The sequence below is a fragment of the Mustela lutreola genome, chromosome 4 (assembly GCF_030435805.1).
Source record: "Mustela lutreola isolate mMusLut2 chromosome 4, mMusLut2.pri, whole genome shotgun sequence".
Classification (NCBI taxonomy): domain Eukaryota; kingdom Metazoa; phylum Chordata; class Mammalia; order Carnivora; family Mustelidae; genus Mustela; species Mustela lutreola.
Genome location: NC_081293.1, coordinates 49,221,993 through 49,241,328, shown reverse-complemented (window position 1 = coordinate 49,241,328; position 19,336 = coordinate 49,221,993). Strand labels below are relative to the sequence as shown.

The 19,336-nt window shown below is 53.3% G+C and overlaps 1 protein-coding gene across 4 annotated transcripts in view; it reads right to left on the bottom strand.

Moving 5' to 3' along the window:
* The window catches only part of DLG5 (discs large MAGUK scaffold protein 5), a 117,185-nt gene that overhangs the window by 52,014 nt on the left and 45,835 nt on the right, over positions 1–19,336 (bottom strand). For 2 of the 4 annotated variants that reach the window (XM_059169790.1, XM_059169791.1), the window contains exons 2-5: positions 14,864–14,932; positions 4,450–4,612; positions 2,526–2,669; positions 1,739–1,922 (exon numbers count right to left, since the gene is read on the bottom strand). In XM_059169790.1, coding sequence (XP_059025773.1) covers positions 1,739–1,922; positions 2,526–2,669; positions 4,450–4,612; positions 14,864–14,932 — 560 coding nt within the window. The remainder of the gene's footprint in view (positions 1–1,738; positions 1,923–2,525; positions 2,670–4,449; positions 4,613–14,863; positions 14,933–19,336) is intronic. The other 2 variants (XM_059169792.1, XM_059169793.1) reach the window with 1 other exon arrangement.

Below are 19,336 nucleotides of genomic sequence, written 5' to 3'. Positions count from 1 at the left end.
CCGGCCTGTCATCTTCTGAAGCCATCAGGTCAGGTAGGCCGAAGCCTGAGGAACTCTTCCAGATTGAAGGAGACCCAAAAGACCTGACAGCCACACGCCACACCATATTCTGGCCTGGATCCTCTTCCTGCTAAAGACACTGCACATACAACCGGCAAAACTCAAATTGGGGTCTGATGACTAGAGGGCGTCATGTACCAGCGTTACCTTCCTAATGTCGATGCTTGTGCTACTGCCAAATGAGAGAATAGCCTTGTTTATTAGAAGCATGCAGACTGGCAACTTGTTCTGGAAAGATGAGGGGTAAAAATTCTTGGGGCTGTAATTGCAACTCTTCTGTAAGCTTGTGATAGTTTCCCAATTTACAGAAGTTTAATTGTAAATGAAAACAGAACAAGAGAGATAACATCATGCTACGCGATCAGATGAGCACGGATGGTCCCCGAGGCGCTCTGTGACGAGCAAGCCCCGGCAGTCCTGCTTTAACTCGGGGGCCACGGATGATGCCGACGGAGATGGGGAAGCTCTGCTCCTTGCTGGGACTGCGTCCGACTCCAAACACGTGACCATCTCCACGCAGAACGTGGCCCCGGCCCCTGCCGTCAGCTCCAGGCAGCTCCGTCTGCGAGCTACAGGAGAACTGGCCAACAGCACTCTCAGCGAGCTGGTGGTCTTCTCACTGGCTCTCTCCTCATGCTTCTGTCCATGTGAAACAACAGCTGAGCAAAGTGAAGAAACTAACCCGGAACGCAAGCCAGGAGCAAAGAGGCCAGGCCCCCACCAAAAGCTAATGAAGATAACTCCTCCATCTCGTATCTGCACAGGGCTTCAACACCTCCAAGTTTCTCTCCATCTGTAAGCTCACACCATCCATACAAAGGGAGGAGGCGACAGATCCATGTCTCCTTACTCGGTCCAATTCCTATTCCCCACTGAACTGCAAGCACCTCCCCCCCGGCAGCCCTCACAACATTCGCGGTGATACACAGATCTGTGTGATCATCTGACTAGCATTAGTCTCCCCCTCTGGACTGCAGAGTCCAAGATTGTCTGTTCACAGATATCCCAGGGCCTCACATTAGGCAGACACTCCAAAAATACCTGCTAAATGATCACAAGGCTATGTGAGCGAGTGGACGGATGGACGGTAGGTGGGCTGCTGAACGGGCGGAAGGATGGAGAAAGAGGATGGATGATGGGTGGGTGGATGACGGGCTGGGAGGGTGAGGGATGCAGAGAAGGATGGGGGATGGGTGAGAGGATGGAAGACGGGTGAAAGATGGCCGGGAGGTGGGAGTATGGCTGAGAGGACGGGTGATGGGTAGAAGGACGGATGATGGGTGGAGGATGGATGATGGGTGGAGGACGGATGATGGGTGGAGGATGGAGGATGGGTAGATGATGGGTGGAGGATGGACAGGAGGTACAGGACGGATGATGGGTGGGTGGAAGGATGGAAAGGAAGTGGGAAGACAGATGATGGAAGTAAAGGTAAATGATGGGTGGAAGGATGGCTCTGGGGTAGAAGGAGGGATGATGGTGGAAGGAAGGATGGGAGGATGGATGGGAGGTGGGAAGACAGATGAGAGAGGGAGGATGGATGGAAGTGGGAAGATGGATGGGCGGTGGGAGGATGGATGACAGATGATGGGTGGGAGGGCGGGGGATGAGTAGATGGATGAAGGGGTAGGAGGATGCCCAACCTTGGTCTGCCCCCTGCCACCCTGCCCGGCTCTACCTGCTGCTGTTGGGCCCGGAGGTCACCGATCTCCTTCTGATCCTCCTCGTGGAGCCGCTTCATGTCCTCCCACGATTGCTGCAGCAGGTTACGTTCCCGCAGCAGCTGTCCGTTCTCCCGCCTCAGCATGTCCACATCATCCTTCAGCTGGGTCTGGTCACTCAGGAGCCGGCTGTGCAGTGTGCTACAACCCCATACACACGGTGAAACGCAGCCAGCCTCCCACCCCTGCCAGCCCCACTTCTCTCGCCCCTCCACATCCCAGTACTCCCAGCACCCACGATGGGAGACCATAGCAACCAGGGCAGCAGCACTCAGAGGCAGGCCAAAGCCTGGTGTCAGCCAAATACCAGAAAGAACCACACTGCCTATAAAAACCTAATACCAAAAAGGGCACATGGATGAAGACCAAGGCAACGAAATGAGCCCTTACCTGGTACAGGCCTGGCCCCTCTAAGTACTGAGGCCGGGGCAAGGTCAGCAGGTGGGCAGGTAAGGCGGGTCAGTACCCTCAGAGCAACCCCAGGAGACCAAAAGGGAACAGGCCCATCTGCCTCTCCTATAGCAGGAGCTGCAGCAAAGCTCTGGACAGCGACCCACGAGCCCAGCCATCTGTCTGGCTTCTGGCCTCATTTTCAATCCCTTTCCTGCCAGTTGTGCTTCTGCGGCTGTCACTAGCTGGTATGAAGAGTTCGCATCTCAGCTTGTACCTTAGAAAAACCGAGACCCAAAGACCCCAACCCGCCTGCTGAAGGCCCACTAAGTGCCATGAGGCAGTCCCACTCACTGATAGAAGTCGGTCTCCTTGGCCACCTCCTCGCACCTCTTCAAGGCGTTGGTGTGCTGCTTCTGCAGGCTCTGCAGGTCCGACATGGCCCGGACGCACTGGATCTTCAGCCGCTCGTAGTCGGGATTCAGCCTGTGGTAGGGCCTGACCCAGACAGCAGCAGTGAACGCAGGCCCTGGGATCACTCCCAGAGACAAGGCATGTCTCTGCCCGGGGAGCCTCCAGCCCAGTGTCCCTGGATACCGGTCTCCTGCACACCCCCCCAACCACCTGGCGCGTGGTCAACTCAAGACATCCTGGCCTGCCCAGACTCACAGGAGGAGAACAATGATACATGGCCTTGGTTGCCCGGGCTCCTTGCTCGAGCCTGGAGAAGGTACTGTCTTCTCTAGCAGCTCCCAGGGAGACCACACAACTGGCCTTCACCCACAGTGGGCACCCCAGAAACCTGTGAGGAAGCTTTTCCTCTTTTTAGGAAAGTGTCAATCTTGGGAACTTATCATCAAGGCCCAGACCAATTACATTGGCATCCTTGGGGTGTCACACCTTGGGGGTATGACCCAGACACCAGAACGGGGACTCCACTGTGCAGCTACTATTGAGGACACTGGCCGGGAGCACTGCTTCTCTGTGTTAGAATGTGTTAGAAGTCCAAATCCTCAGGTCAGTTCCAGAACTCCTGAACCAGATGCTTGAGGGGCAGAACAGAGGGAGACCTAACCTGGAACCTGAGCTTTAACAAGCCCTCTGGTGATGCCAGTGCACGCGTCAGGGTGAGAGCCAGCCCTACAGCCGGCGTCAGTAACCCTGCTCTGCGGAAGGCTGGAGAGCAAACACGGCAGGCTCTGCCAGCCATCCAGGCTCTGTCTGGGGAACCCCGTGCTCTGCCTCAATGACACAAAGGCAGGCACTGGACAATATGCACTCCAGCACGCCGTATCTCTGCAGGCCTTGCCTCTGTGCTGAGGACCGTATCGTCGTCAAAGTAAGCTCAGCTGGCTGGCTTTGCCACCCCGATATCACCCCAGAGGAACTTCCTCAGGACAAGGCACACACATGCCTGATGTTCCTAAAGGCAATCCCCCTCCCCTCAGAATCCCTAGGAGAATCTCCTAGAAGGATGAATCAAACTGTTTCCCTCCTCCTCCATGAAGCCCTCCTGGGTGGGGGAGGTGGGGAAAGACACTCCCTTTGCCTCACCCTATGGACCTGGTACCCACATCTAAATCCCAAAAAAGGAAGTAAAGATTTTCTCCAAAACCACAAAGGAGTGGAATATACCCTCCTAAAACACACACGTGGCGGGAACAATGAACACTGGCACACACAATGATCCATGTAGCAGTAAGAGGAGGGGCGCGTGCAGTCACACAGATGCACAGGCAGATGCTCGAGGGCTCAGCACAGGGACAGCTGCCTCCATGAGGGCAGGACCACAGACAAGCAACAGAAAAGGATACTGAGAAAGTATACTGCTCTGGTGCTAGAAGGCAGAGGCCTTGAGAGGGACAGTGACAAGCCTGAGGCCACGCAACCAGCTCATGAGGAGGCACCAGAGTGGGACCAGGCCCCAGCAGCTGCTGCCAAAGCTACCCACCGAATCGTCACCTGCAGATGACAAGTACATGACAGACACCCACACTTCACAAGCTCTGCGTCATGTGACTCAGGCCTGGACAGGGCTGATCTGCCTTGGGACTGGGCTCCAATCTGGCTTGGAGGAAGCTTAACCTCCCCCGACCCAGGGCTGCAAGGACAGCGTTTCCAAGGGACAGGGGAGTGAGGCAAAGGGACACTCTGGCAGCACAGCACGGACCCCGGGGAGCTAAGGATGAGTGCCTGGCAGGGAGGGGCTGGCGTGATGACCTCAGGGGAGTAGCCCTGGCCCATCGGGCCTGGGCAGGGGAGCAGGTGCGATCACTACCTCTTATCAAAGGTCGTCCCGTGGGTCGCGAAAGCCAGGCGCTTCCGAAGTTCATTCCTCTCTCGGGTCATCAGCCGCAGCTGAATGGAGAGGTTCTCCACTTTCTCGTTCACCTGACGGTCTGTGAGGAGGGGAGGTGGTGATGGCGCCTTCCCGGTGGTACCTGGAGAAGGGAAAATAAATAATACAGTGACCCGGCATTTAGACAGCACTCTCTAGGTCTGCCAGGCACTGTTCTGAGCCCTGTGTCAGCTGTGCCTAACCCTACCAGGTAGGTCCTTTCAGATGACACCAAGTCTGGAATAAGAGGGGGAACAGAGACCTAACCCCAGGCTGTGTGCTCCAGCACCCCAGGATCACCCACCCATTCTGCTGGCCCTGACTGGGGACCCCCACTCTCTTCCCAGCATGACTTTGACACCTCCAAGATGGAACCCCTTGGGCCCTGATCTGCGTGTTTTTGCCTGGTCTGGAAACAGCAGCTATCCCCAACCCCTAGGCATGGAGAGGCCAGCCTAAGGCCTGAGCAGAATAGAATGCATGGCTTGAGGAAGAAGGGCCAGGTGGGACCCAGAGGAGCTTCTGGGGCCAAAGGAAGCTGGCCCTGAAGCTGGGGCCCAAGCTCTGTGTTCCCACCCCCACCCCAACCAGGGCTGAATATGCTACACAGCTCCCTTCTCCAACCTCTCCAAATGCCCAGAGGACCTGCCCCAGGCAGCCCAGGGCTGTGGGCTCAGAGAAGGCTCTCCAGCAAAGCCGCCCATGGCTAAGTCAGTGTGACGTGATGCAGGTAAGTCCGGGGGCCTCTGGCTGCCCAGTCCATCTCAGGCCCTCATCACCTGCACCCAGGACTATCAAAGGAAACCCCATGCCTTATGCTATTACTAAGGACCAGCAGCAACAGTGACCACCAGTAGTAGCACCTCTGAAAAGATCCAAATCCTTTTCTAAGAAGGAAGCATCTCACTCAAATGTCCATAAAAACAGACAAAATCCATGGTGCTTTTATCTTTAACTCTGTCCACACATTCACCCAGGATATCCGTTAACCCTCAGGGATCTGAGGCAGGGTCACAGGAACTCACAGCAGCCATTGCATTTTATGGATGTGACCTGGGAGGCCAATCACCCCAGGGAACACAGTGTCTGTCTCCCCAGCAGCCCTAGAATGTGTGAAGGGCAAGATGCAGTTCTTCTGAACCTGGGCCATCTTGATCACCAGTCCCCCAGCTGATCCTTTTGGCCGAGTGCTCATGTAAACCAAGCGTCCCCCAGAATAAAAGATGGGCACTCAGTTGTGGCCTAATGTCCTCCAGGAATGCCAGGGAAGATGGGGACGACTTGGACACTTTGGCAGGGGGGGCAAACCAGATCACGGCGTGGGACAGGAGCTCCCACCTCTCAGCTCAGAATTATATTATTGGGAACCCCAACCACCTGATCTGGTACCCCCAAAAGTGCATTTATTACAGACCCACCACCACTGTAGTGGTTGGGAATGCTGGGCTCCAGGCCTGGCCCAGATGGGTCAGAATGCCATCTGAGGTGTGGCCCACGACCAGCACTGCCCACGAGCATCTCCCCTGAACCCTACACAGTTCTACTCCACAACCTATGAAGCCTCCCCTCACCTTTTCGCAAAAGACCCTGATCCTCCCCCCTGCCCCCAGAGGTCTGGAAAGCAGCTCATTACAGCTGTACAGGCTTCCTCCTCTGGCAAACGAAGTCACTTGTATGAGCCTTGACCCAGAGCCAGGTCTACAGTGTCAAATGACCTGCAACAGCATAGCCGGCGCTTGGACAGATGAGGCTTCCTCTGGACATATGTCCAGTACCCCTTCTGCTGATGCCTGTGAGTCACGCTCTAACCAACTTCAGGGGGCAACGATCCATGTGTGACAAAAAAAACCCAAGAGAGTGGGATGAAAAGACAAAGAGCTCCTAGAAATGGTGTATTTCCATGTTCACGGTCATATGCCAACTCACACAGCAGCAGCCTACAGAGATGTCCCAGGCATTAACATCCCAAACCCAGGTGGGCACTCACATTGTCATCCCTGTCTACAGCTGAGAAAACGTAGGCCCTGCAAGATCAGGGAACTGATTCAAACTTGCACAGAAAGAGCCAGCAATGCCCAGGGATGGGAGCCCAGGCACCTAGGTCCAGAGCACACGCTCTCTGCCTCAGTGCCCCACTGCCCCCTGAACAACAGCCACGACTAGTACTTACTTCCTGCCTGGCATTTTCTAAATGCATCCCAAACCCTTAAGGAAGCTACTGTTGTTAGTCCCATTTACAAATCACAAAACAAAAACTTATCAAGATCAAATGAACTATCCAGGTCATAGAGCCAGTAAATGACAGCACTGAGTTTTGGACCTCCCCCTACCTACCTGACACCAGAGCCCGAGGTCTTCACCTAAAGGTTCACAAACTTTTTGATCTTAGGACTGCTTTACATACAATCTTAAAAATGACTGAGGACTCCTAAGGGCTTTTGTTTACATGAGTTATAACTCTCTAATGAGAGCTACCAGATTAAAAATTAAAAATAAGAATTTTAAAAATCTATTAATTTTAAAATAACCGAAAATCCATTCCATGTTGTCATAAAATTTTTTCCTATGAAAAATTAACTACCCTTTCCATTACAAAACAAAAAATGTAGCAAGAAGAGGGACATTGGAGCACCTGAGGGGCTCAGTCAATTAAGCATCCGACTCCTGATCTCAGCTCAGGTCTTGATGTTGGGGTCGTGAGTTCAAGCCTCATCCTGGGCTCCACACTGGGTGTAGAGCCTACTTTAAAAAAAAAAGAATGGCATCACTTTGCAACTTTCTAATGCTATTGGTGTCTGGCCTCATAGAGATAGCTGGAGTCTCTCGGCCGTGCAGTATCGCATGCAGGACGGATGCACCTGTAGAAAAGTCTGCTTGACAGCAAAGTCTGCTGAGGATGAGAGTCAAAAAGGCAAGTGGTATCTTGTATCATTAAGAAAACAGTTTTGACCTGACAGGCCTCATGAAAGGACCTCAGGGACACCACGCCATGCTTTGAGAACAGGTGCTCTGTGCCATAATCAAGTCCAAGAAGTATCACAGAAACATCAACTCGAGAGTTTCAGAGATGAAAAGCACATCAGGCTCAGCAACTTGCCTCCAGGGAGATAGGATTTTCACCCCACTGGGGGAAGAAGGCAAAAGAAAGATGCAGCCCTTCCTTGGCTTTTGAGGAAGCTGGAGAGAGAAGCAGCAGGACAGAGATCAGGGTCATCAGGTCTGTCACCACACACAGCCACTGTCTCCTGCACAGGTGAGGACCTGAGGGGAGCTGACCATTCAGACAATGCAGCGCACCGACACTGCCCCACAAAACCTAGGTGCTGGGTTCTATGCTGAGTGCACTTTGTCCTTAGCTGATTCAGCCCACGGCACCCTCCCAGGGACGTGCTATGACCATCCCCTGAGAACCTGACACCCACAAAGACTGCACAGCCAGGAAAGCGGTGCACACCCAGACAAACGTGACGCAGGCTCAAGAACCAGGACCACCCCCCTGACACTACACTGCCTCCTGACAGGTAGCGCTCCAAAGGGCTGAACACACCCGAGATACATACAGGTCTGAGAAGCCATCAAACTCAAGGGGGCCCTGACTCAGGAGACCATGCTGCCTGGATGCCTACCCTTCCACAGAAAGGGGGGTGGAGGGCCACAGGGCACCTCAGGAAGAATCCCAAGATGGGCTAAGTCTGGACATGCCAAATTAATGCCAAGTGGTCCAGAAAATCCTCTCCATTCACAGTCAATTAAAAATAAAGTTTTTCTGGGGACCTGAGTGGCTCAGTCCACTAAGCATCTGATGTCAACTCAGGTCACGTTCTCAGGGTCCTGCGATCAAGCCCCATGTCGGGCTCAAGCTCAGCAGGGAGCCTGCTTCTGCCTCTGTCCCTTCCTCTGCCAGTGCAATTTATACCTCAATGACGTGACTTCTTAAAAACCTACACTAACAACAAAACCTGCAATGTCCCAAACAGAAGCCACCCTCCCAGGAGTGGTGTGGTGATTGGAGTTGTGGACCGTCAGTCCTCCCCACCCCTCAGTACCTCACCACAGGTACAGCAGACAGCGTAAAGAACAAGCAAATACGAACTCACATCAGGTGAGTTGTCCACAGAAACTGCAAACGACTTTCCCTCAGCTCTCCTATCTCTGCATAGTTGTTCTTTTGGATTCAAGTGCAAAAGTGTCCATTCTCCCCGACTTCACTTCTTTCTCTTTCCAATCTGGAAGCCACTCAAAACAGCAGATTTTTTTTTTCTTTTTCTTTTAGGATTTTATTTGTCAGAGAGAGAGAGCACAAGCAAGGGGAGCAGCAGGCATCGGCAGAATCAGGCTCCTCACTGAGCAAAGAGCCCAACAGGGTCCTGGGATCATGACCTGAGCCAAAGGCAGACACTTAACCAACTGAGCCACCCAGGCACCAGAGAAGGTAGAGGTCTTTCTTCCTTTTTGTATCCAGGATGGGGTCCAAGGGGTAAGGGACTTAGGCCGCATTAAAATGGGGGTGCTTCAGAGATCCCAAGAGAGCAGGCACAGGCCCTGGATTTTGGAGACATCACACCAGGTCTTGGCATGAGAGGGAGAGCAGGAGCAGAATCCGGCAGGGGGACAGAGCAGACCCCTTTTACCACATGAGTCCTAGCTCTGCCTCCCAGTTGCCATGGCTGGTGCGGCCACCTCCACAGACCGCTGAGGCTCAGCAAGCTACTTGGCAGCTGGGTAGTCTCTGCCAGAAGCCCCTTTGTCCTTAGCTCCCTCACCACCACATGTCAGCTGAAGGCCTCCCCCTCTGTCTTATCACAACTCTGCTCCAGAGCCCTATGGGCCCATGGTGCCAGAGCCGAGGAGAACACTGGTCATGGCCAAAAGCAGTTCGGTGGAGTGGCCATGCCCAGCTAAGCTTCCTAGCTATGTCCAGGCCCCCGCTCTCAGGGGAGAAGCGAAGCAGTGGCAGAACGTGGTCATCAGGGGCAGCAGCAAGCAAAACCAAGCCACCGTCCTCTCCCGCCCAGGAGAGCCAGAACATCAGGAGAGACACGGTCTCTCATCATGAACCAGGGCTTCTGAAAGCACCTAATGTCACCAACATGAGAGAAAGTATATCTCAGGCCTAGCCAGACCTCCTAACTCAGAAACCCAGGACGTGCAGTCAGCACTCCCATCCAGGTGATTCTGATGTCCGCTCAAGTTTGAGAACCTCTGGCCTGGACCAAAGTGGCATCTGCTGGACAGCGGCTTTCTTCCCCCTCGTTTTACTGGCTGTCCCGTAGCTACTGCCCATTGATGACACGCAGGGAGGGCCCCTTCCCCAGGGAGCTCAGGGAGATGCCCCCCCAAGTCAGTCAGGACAGGACAGAGGCCCAGCTTCTCCCAGGACTGGGCGTCCAGCAGCTGCAGCCATGCCCACCTCTCATGGAAAACACTTGCTCTCCAAGCAGATGCTCAACTCGGGGTCTGCTCTGCAAAAACCTGAACCAAGAGAGGCAAGCACTGGCCTCTTGCCCTCTTGCTTCCTCACTGCTCCTACTTCTGAGGCACCATTCCTAGAAGGCCCAACACAAGGCCGACCTACTCCGTGAAATGGACTCTGACGCCCCTCATCAGACGTAGCTGCTCCTGTCCCTGGGCTGTTCGTTTCCTTCGATTTTTACTCAGAGCGCAGTGGCGGCTGAATTCCCTCTCTGGTCCTATGGCCTGAATGCCAGTGTCTCCCCACCAAAATCCCAACAACCCCCCAAGTGTGGGATTAGGAGGTGGGGCCTTCAGGAAGTGATTAGGTCATGAGAGAGGCTCCCACATGAGCAAAACTAGTGCCCTCCTAAAAGGACCTAGAGAGCTCTCTCCCCCTTCTCCCCATGACGACACAGGAGGAAGACGCCATCCATGGAGCTGAAGCAGGCCCTCACCAGACGCGGCATTGGCCTCAACCTTGAACAGCCAGCCTCCAGAACCGTGACCAACAGATGTCTGTGGCTCCCCAGCGGCCCAGTCGATGGTGGTCGGTTTTGGCAGCCTGGATGGACTGAGACACCCAGAGGACTGTAGGTCAGGGGCCAGAGCTCTCTACGACCACTCCAAGCACTAAGCATGTGCTCCAAAAGAAGTGCTCCCCTTCTTTGGAGGAACTGAGAAAACAGGCCTCCGACCCAAAGGCCCAGGAAAGGAAGGGTCAGAAGGCCCAAGGAGTCGAGGTGAGAACCCGCCTGCGTGATGACTCACTGCACTTCCCATGCCAACCAGCAGCTGCACTTTCAAGGAATCTCCCCTAGGACATAGAGGAAGGCCTCCAGCTGCTTCTCTTGCCAACAAGCCAAGAGACCTCTTTGCTTAATAAGAAACCTTTCCTGATGCCTCAATCTGTATAAAATTTAAAGCTCATTTTACAAATGCTACCCAAGAATTAAGGAGAATGTCTATTCTCCTTACAACGTCCCCAGTTGTTCCAGGTCAGAAATAGAAGGCACCTGAGAAATCAGGTCAGGATGAACGGAGAAAAAAAATATCGACTGCCTTAAACGAATGTGTGCTCCCGGGGCAGATCCCTGAGGCCTACCCACAGGATGGGTTACCTACGGACGGGCTGCATGGGCTGGGGGAGGCCTCCAAGAAGCCACACGCGCTCAGCTGATGAAAACTGCTGAAAAAGGTGTCCACAGAATCTGGGTTAGCACAGGCTTAGTGAGCTGTTAGCCATGTCCAGCTGAGAGCCGAAAGGGGACAGGCCACCTGCAGACCTAATGCTAGCCAGGCAGCCGACCGGGCAGCAACTATTGCAGAGAAGACGCAACACCCAAGGCTTCCTCTACCAATTTTCCCTTATGTGGACTGTAACTTGTCATTCTTTTTCCACATGGGGTTTGTTAAGGAGACATAGCGGGAAAGGGGAGGAGATTTCGATTAATTGTTGGTGTTTTGGTTTTTTTTTTTATTTTATTTATTTATTTGCAGAGAGAGAGTACACATAAGCAGGGGGAGCAGTAGGCAGAGGGAGAAACAGGCTCCCTGCTGAGCAAGAAGCCCCATGCAGGACTCGATCCCAGGACCCTGGGATCATGACCTGAGCCGAAGGCAGACCTTAACTGAATGAGCCACCCAGGCATCCCAGGGAGGTGATGCTTTTATCGTAAGACATTGCCCCTGCCTTGCCTTAGCTCTGTGGACAGACTGTGAACAAACAAGAACAGCCAGTCTCCATCTGCCTAGGGGAAGAGCATCGCCTGTCATCAGGTGAGGCTGAGCCAGGAGGAATCCTCCAGGAGGCAGAGGTGCGGTCCCCATGGCTAACCCCATAGCTCATACCACTCCAAGGGACAGGTCCAAGCCAGCCACAGACATTCCAGCACCCTGGCCAGGGAAGAAGTCAGGCCAGCCCACCTCAGACCAGGAAACCTGTTAAATGTAGATGCCGGGCGCCATGCTCAGAGCTTCTAATGCAGCAGGTATGGGGCAGAGCTCAGGAACTGGCATCTCAAACAAGGGCCTGAGTGCTGCTGGTCCAGGGACCACATCGCACGAGCCACTGCTTAGGGCACAGACTAGTGATCCAGCACAGTCAGTGTGAGGACAGCCTGCCGGGAAATTTCTGGGAAGGCTGCTTTGTTGATAAGGAGACACGAGAGGACCCTTTTCATCTTCTGGACCCTTGTGATGACAGATTTTCTTTCATCTGTTCTGTCCAGTATGGAAGCCACTAGTCACAGGTAGCCAGAGAGCACCTGAAATGTAGCAAGTGTTACTGTTGAAACTAGAAACGTTAATTTTAGTTCATTTTCATTCAATTTAAATAGCCACCTGTGGCCAGTGGCTCCTACAAGGGACCCTGCAGGCCCAGACACTGTCACATCTAGACGTGACAGCTGGAGCTGCGGCTACAGGTACCCCGCCATCAGCATGAGCCAGACACACACAGGGGCTCCCAGAGTCCCGTCCCAGGGTGCTCAGCCCAACCTCAGTGGCTTCTTATTATGTGAGAACACACGCTTCTTTGTTGTTTAAGGCAGGGTGAGCAAGTATTCCTATTGCTACAGCCAAAGGTCTCCTGGCTGATACAGCCACAAGGACATTGAAGTCAGCCTGCAGAACTGTGGGGCTACTCTTCCCAATGATGATGTCAACTGCTGGCATAAGAACGAAAGAAGCAGGGCACCTGGGTGGCTCAGTCAGTTAAGCATCTGCCTTTGGCTCAGGTCATTATCCCAGGGTCCTGGGATAGAGCCCCACGTCGGGCTCCCTGCTCAGCAGGAAGCCTGCTTCCCCCTCTCCCACTCCCCCTGCTTATGTTCCCTCTCTTGCTGTGTCTCTCTCTGTCAAATAAATAAATATAATCTTTAAAAAAAAAAAAAAAAGGATTGGAATGGACTTTATGGGGAAAAAGAAAAAAGTAGTACAAAAGAAGCAAGACTTGGGTCTCGGAGAACTGAAGAGGGTCTGACCCAAAAGGATGCAACCAGACCATTCAGCATTCAAGATCTGGGCACCAAAACCCAAGGCTCAGCCTCCAACAGGAAGTCCACAGCACTGCCTTCTGCCTGCTTGCCAAACAACATCTGGGGACACTGCTGACCTCTCCTTCCCAAGGACTGAACCAGCTTCAGGTACGTGTGGAACCAACCAACAGGTGGTTGACATGAAGCTTCCTCCAGAAGCTGCGAAGCTCTAGCTGCATAAAAAGTATCTTCACACTCTTGCTTGAAATTCCACAATTAATTGGTGTGGTTTAAGTAACACCTCTCTCTTTGGAAAGACTAATGCAAACGTTCCTAAGAAAGGTACCATGTTAAGCCCTAAAGTGTCGACGAGATGAGTTTGTCAGCTCTCTGTCAGATCACTGCCCCTTGTTCCCGAGTGAGCATGAGGGAGGCAAGAGAGGTGCATTCGGGGTTGAACAGCTTCGATTTTCCTAAAGCCCACATCGCCGTTCCACCCATCCGGACTGCCCCACTCCAGGGGCTTCCTGGGGTCTGGTCCCATGTTAGAAATTCTAACAACCCCACCATTTGGCCGGCGGACCCACAGCAGGCAGCACAAAGGCTAAATAAAGAAGCTCTGACCTATGGTCCCAGAAGAGTCCTCCCTGAACCCTGCACAGGGATGAGGGACCTGTGCCTGGCCTCGCTGTTGAAATCCTGACCCCCTAGTAAACGTGAATGTGACCTTATTGGAGATACAGTCTCTGCCGATGATCAGGTGAAGATGAGGTCAGCCTGGAGTAGACTGGTGTCCCTCTGAAAAGAGGAGATCTGCAGACAGACACGCACAGGGGGAGAGCACCATGTGAAGACAAGGGCAGAGACTGGGATGACACACCGGCCGGCAGGAGGAAGGACAGAGGCCCGGGACAGACCCTGCCCCGATGCCATCTGAGCCATGAGAGAATGCACTTCTGCCTTGTCAGCACTTGGCTACAACATCCCAGAGAGCACTGTGCTCCCTCCTCCCGGCACCAGCCCCACCGGGCTGAGCTCGCTCACTGTCTTTACTCACAAAACCATCTCCCCCGCGGACCCTAAGATCCACAGGCACAGGGGCCACGTGTGCCCTAGTCCCCATGCATTCCAAGCCCACTTGTAGCTCAGCAGAGGTACTGGCTAAGTGCCCGTCAAATTAACACATTAAAGGTCTGCCCCTGATGGGGTCTGGAGTCCTCCACAAGAGCATCCACTTTCCCATCTGTCTATGCGCAGGGGATAATAATTGGACTGGATGACCTCCAGGGGCCCTTCCCACTACAGACACTCCAGGACTCTCCACCAAAGGTGTATCCATCCATCAGGGTCCGATCGGACATGAGAAGCCACACGTGTTAAACAGAGGGCACGTGATGCAGGAATGGGTCCCAGAGGTGCCGGAAGGCTGGGAGATTGGGACAACCTTCTTGCTGGGATGTTTTCAGTGAAGGGAAAGCAGGACCAGCTGTGGGCTTCTGGAGACACATGGATGGGCTACTCCTGTCCCCAAGGCAACACATGGCCGAGGGGACTGTTCCTGCTTACAAAAGACAGTCCCAAAAGGGGCCATTCTCATGGACAGTGGTAATAAGGCACTAGGTTGGGGGCAGAGGGACAAGAAACACACTGAAAAATCCCAAACCCTGACAAAGTGAAGGAATGGTAGAACACAGCTCCCCCCCAGCACCTGCCAGCACCAGATCCCTGCCCTCCTCCATTAGAAGAATGTGCTGCTGACGGGAGAAGGTGTGAATGGAATCAACAGAAGATGGCCCCTTGAATGATCTGACACGTGAGGCCGACTTCCCACTGGGAGACTCAGGGCTACCTCAGCTTGCACCCAGCCTCTCGCCCCGGATCCACCCAGTGCCCTCCAGGAAGGAGGGGTGCCCAGGGGTACTCACCCACACTGCTGAGGGAGCTGCTGCTTTCTGAGTCTGAGGGCATGATGGACAAGACGCTGTAGGTGGAGCCTGGGGACAGAAGGACAGACCATTTGTTACTAATTCCAAACTACTGTCAGACCAACTGAGTTTTCAGTCAGCACCAGACTGAGAAACACCACCAAGTCAGGAACTAGAAATCGGATCTAAGGGGCCAGGCAGGTGTGGTCAGCAGGGTCTAGTCCGTGGTACTTCTGCCTGGCCTCCCACCTCACCTTTCCACTACCCTCCTGCCCTGGAAACTATCCATGCACAGAGGGAACTCGAAGCCAGTCCGTTGCCTCTCCGTAAGACTTCTGGGGAAAAGCTTAGCAAGGAAGCAACATGCCCCAGGTTAAAAAAGGGTCTGGGGATTTCCTGCAGATCTTTATCAGTACCATGCTGGCTTCCGTGCAGTGAGGAACAGGGTATAAGTTAAACATCTACGAACTATTTGTTCTTTCTGCCCCAGTGTTCTGCTCTCGGGTTCTGACTATATTTAAGCTCAGTCTTTCATAATTTAGTCAGCGACTGCCCCCTTATTAAAAATTACTCATAAAATTATGAGCAATTACACCGTCACCAAAGCCAAGGAGCCTCTTTTTTGGCCAACACTTAATGTTGTTACCTTGGTGTTGGACACACAACCGCACCACAGTTCAGTTTGAATTCGAGGGTTTTCTAAGCTAGGATGTTACCCGCCTCGCATCAGTATAGTCTCTGGGTGAAGAAACCCCATTTCCGAACCAGCTCTCATCCACACATGAGTAACTGGGTCACACTGAGCAAGTTGCTTGTTTTATGCAATTCTGCTCCCTGGCCTATACAAGGAAGGGGTTCAACCCTTATAAGATGGCTTATAAGACACCTCAGGATTACACTTTCCCCGGATGCTGTGCTTTGTCTGTGACTACAGGTGACACCAAGTTAAAAGGGAGAACCCACCCCAAGACTATCTTGGGAACTGAGATGGTGGGTCAAAGAAAACAAGAATAATGGCAGGAATGCAATGTTTTGTCCTTGGAACCAAAAGAACTACGGAGGGAAGAGGTGTGTGCGCCATGCAGAGCAGAGTATAGAGAGGGTGAGCTAGAGATGGGATTTTTGCAGTAAAGCCTTTCAACAAGCCTCAGGGCTCTGAGGAGGAAAAGCAGCCAAGAACTAATGAGATCCAGGGCTCCAGAACCAGAAAGGTGGGGGCTAGATTTGAGGCTTCTCTCCCACCTCAACTCTTGACTAGCTACCTAATACTTGCATACCCTCTCAAAGGGATGAAGTGGGGGAGAGGAAGAAGGAGACTCATGGGGGCGGGGAGGGAGGAAACCACCAGGGTGACAAGAGACCCAGAGCAGAGTGGGAGGAGGAGATGTAGGGCAGACAGACAGGTAGCCCTGGTGTACCAGTATGCAGGGGAGCTGGCAGGTGTGCCCCACCCACCCACCCAGAAAAAGAGATGACAGCCCAGAGCAAAAAGAAAAAAACGAGGAAAAGGGACTCTGGTAACGGTGAGAACTAGGACAGTGACCGGCATGACTGGTGGACTCGTTATCAAATTGTCTGAGACTCTCTTAAAAACCTGTGGGTGTTATGCTGTTCTATATTTGTCCAAACCCCTGGAATGTGCAACACCACAAGTGAAACCTAATGTAAACTACAGAGTCTGGGCAACAACAGTGTGTCAGTGCGGGTTCGTCGACAATAACAAACGTACCACTCCGGGGCATGGTGCTGACAGTGGGCCAGGCTGTACAAGTATAGAGGCAGGGGGTCGGTGGGGGAGGGAATTCTTTCTGCTTTCCCCTCAATTTTGCTGTGAATCTAAAAGGCTCTAAAAAACTTTAATTACAAAAAAGAAGAAGAAGAAGAAGAACCTGTGGATGTTTTGCATGAACTGAAGAGGAAGACTTAGGGAGAAGACAGATGTTCTGTCTTCAGACAGGACTGTCAAAGGGCTCCATCTGTGCCGAACGGCATTGGGCAGCAGGACAGAACATGGCAGGGGGTGCTGGAGAAGGCCGCGGCAGGGGATGCCCAACTGTCAGGCCTGGCTCGGTCCCAAGAGACCTGGGAAGGGCGGGACCTCCTCGACACACACCTCACTTCACCGAGGCCCCCTGCCCGGCCTGGCCCAGAGGCCACAGGAGGGTTCTGCCCATCACTCAAAGGGAGAAGGAACCAGAAAACCCCATTCAGCCCTGAAATTCCTTGATCCCACCAGAAAATGAATCGCAATGTTCAATGAAATACCTCTTGTATTTCAAGTTTCCACCTACATGATTCATGTTCCTGCCCATTCAACCTCTCTGTGTTTTTGTCTCAACAAAACAATGAGCACCACCAGTTTCCCCAACCATCTCTCTTCTCATACCATGAAGGGCAGTAAGTATTGCATAAGGATTGGTGAAATAAAGTCAGGTAGAATTCTGTGGGTATCTTCAAAGGACAAAAACGTCAACACAATGCCGATTTTCTCAACTCAATCGACAGTCTCTTATTTTTTTTCTTTATGTAGACAAGGAAGGCTAGCCAGTTGGTATGTTGGTGGACTGTTTTCGAAAGATGCCTACTCAGAAAAGGAGGCACAAATAAACTCTCCCACTCAAACCTCCCAGATCTCTGAGCTGGGCGCGATCGTGCTTGCGCCACCACGCTCCCTGCAGAAAGCCTCGCTCTTCCTGACTACAGGCATCAGCAGAGCCCGATCTTCCAGTAAAGCACCCCTCCTCATCAAGACATCTCTTTCCTCCCCCATGGCCAGTTTCCACTGTTAATTACACTTGGCAGACATCCTTGTCTCTCTCCGCCCATCTCCCTTCCTGGCTGGGGGAGTCAACGGGCCAACCAACACATTCTGTTCTTCTTCCCTGTCCCTGAAGTCCTCCTGCCGAGGTTCTGGGGCATGACCTGGGGTGACGTGACATCTCTATCTGCATCTCTGGGCATCTCCGCCCCCGAGTCGGCTGGCAGGGCTCTTAGGAGCTGGGGGCTGGCAGGGAGTGATGCAAATTGGACAGGGCCCAGTTTTTACAATGTTCCCAGGGCCTTAGACGTCATTCAGAGGGAAAAAAAGGCCCAAAGACGACGTTGTCTTGGTCATGCTTTGTCTCTGCTGCTATTGTTGTCTTAAAAAGCCTATGTGGTCAGGATGTCGGGAAAAGGCAAGAGGAGAGACTCTCCTCCAAAGTCACGTGATATCCTTTCAAAGCCAGTGGTTTTTGAAGGGCAAGTGTCAGGCGTTATCTACTGAGGTTTCACAATTGAATCTGGAGGCCAAAAGGAGTCTCATCTCACAGGTGCACACTTCCCAGCCCCCCCAAAATTTCCTCAGGAGTTCCACAAAGACACCCATTTCCCACATGCTCTGAAACCTAAGGCATATGCTCCACCTGGCAGAAAGGCCCAGATTAACGAGGGCTATGAAATTGGCCTGGCTCCCCCACTGGCACTGACCCCACTCCCTCCCCGTGCTCCCCCATGCCCCCACAGGACAGCCAGGCACTGCCACTAGGGATGCTCCCACAAACCCAGACAAGCCTGTGCACAGATCCTCAGAAGACTCATGAAGAAGTCAGATGACCTGGAAACATTTCCAGGAAAGGAGAGCAGAGCATGAGCCTAGATTTTTCATGGACGGGTAAACAGAGAGAGACACAGGGAAGGCCTCTACTGCCATTGGGACTACTGGGGACCCAAGCAAAGGGCAGGTTCTGATGTGGGCAGATGAGGGGGGCCTGAGACTCTGCATTTTTAACAAGCCCCCAGGGCATGGGGTCCACAGACAGAATAAATGCAGGGCAGCAGGGCGCCAAGGTTCCCCAGAGTTATCAGGTGGGAAGCCAGTGCGAGCTATGGCAGAGGCCCTGAAACAGAGGCCCGGGGAACCCTGGGACCCACGCGTTGTCTGCATCCTTCCCAAGAGCCCAGCCCCTGCTGTGTTTACTCTGTGACTCAGCCCCACTGGGTCACGGAGACCACTTCAAAAGAACTTCCAGTAAAATCACCCGAGCGATAACGGAATGGCCCAGTCCGCAGGCCATGGGGCCCAAAGAGAGACAAACTTAGCTTGTCACCTAATACACCCCTCCATTCACCTGGAGCTTATAAAGGCCCCGTGACTCATGCTTCCTCCCCATGAAAACCAGAAGCATCGAAGGGACTTGATTCAGCCTGGAGCCAGCACGCAGAGTCCTCCCTGTGCTCCAGGAGGGTGAGGAGAGGCTGGCCCACCAAACAGATCCGAGACAGCGCCAAATCGCTGGGAGCACCTACAACCCCCCCACCAAGCATCTGCGAAGAGGAGGATGAAAGCAAGCTGCGAGTCCACTGGGAAGGCAGGCAGCCTGGCCCTGGCACCCTCTCCTCGTTCACACCTGAGGATCCCCAGCCAGGGCACAGATGACCGAGGGCTTCCGAGTTCCCTTGCTTGCATGTGCCCGTCAGGTTCCTGCCATGAGC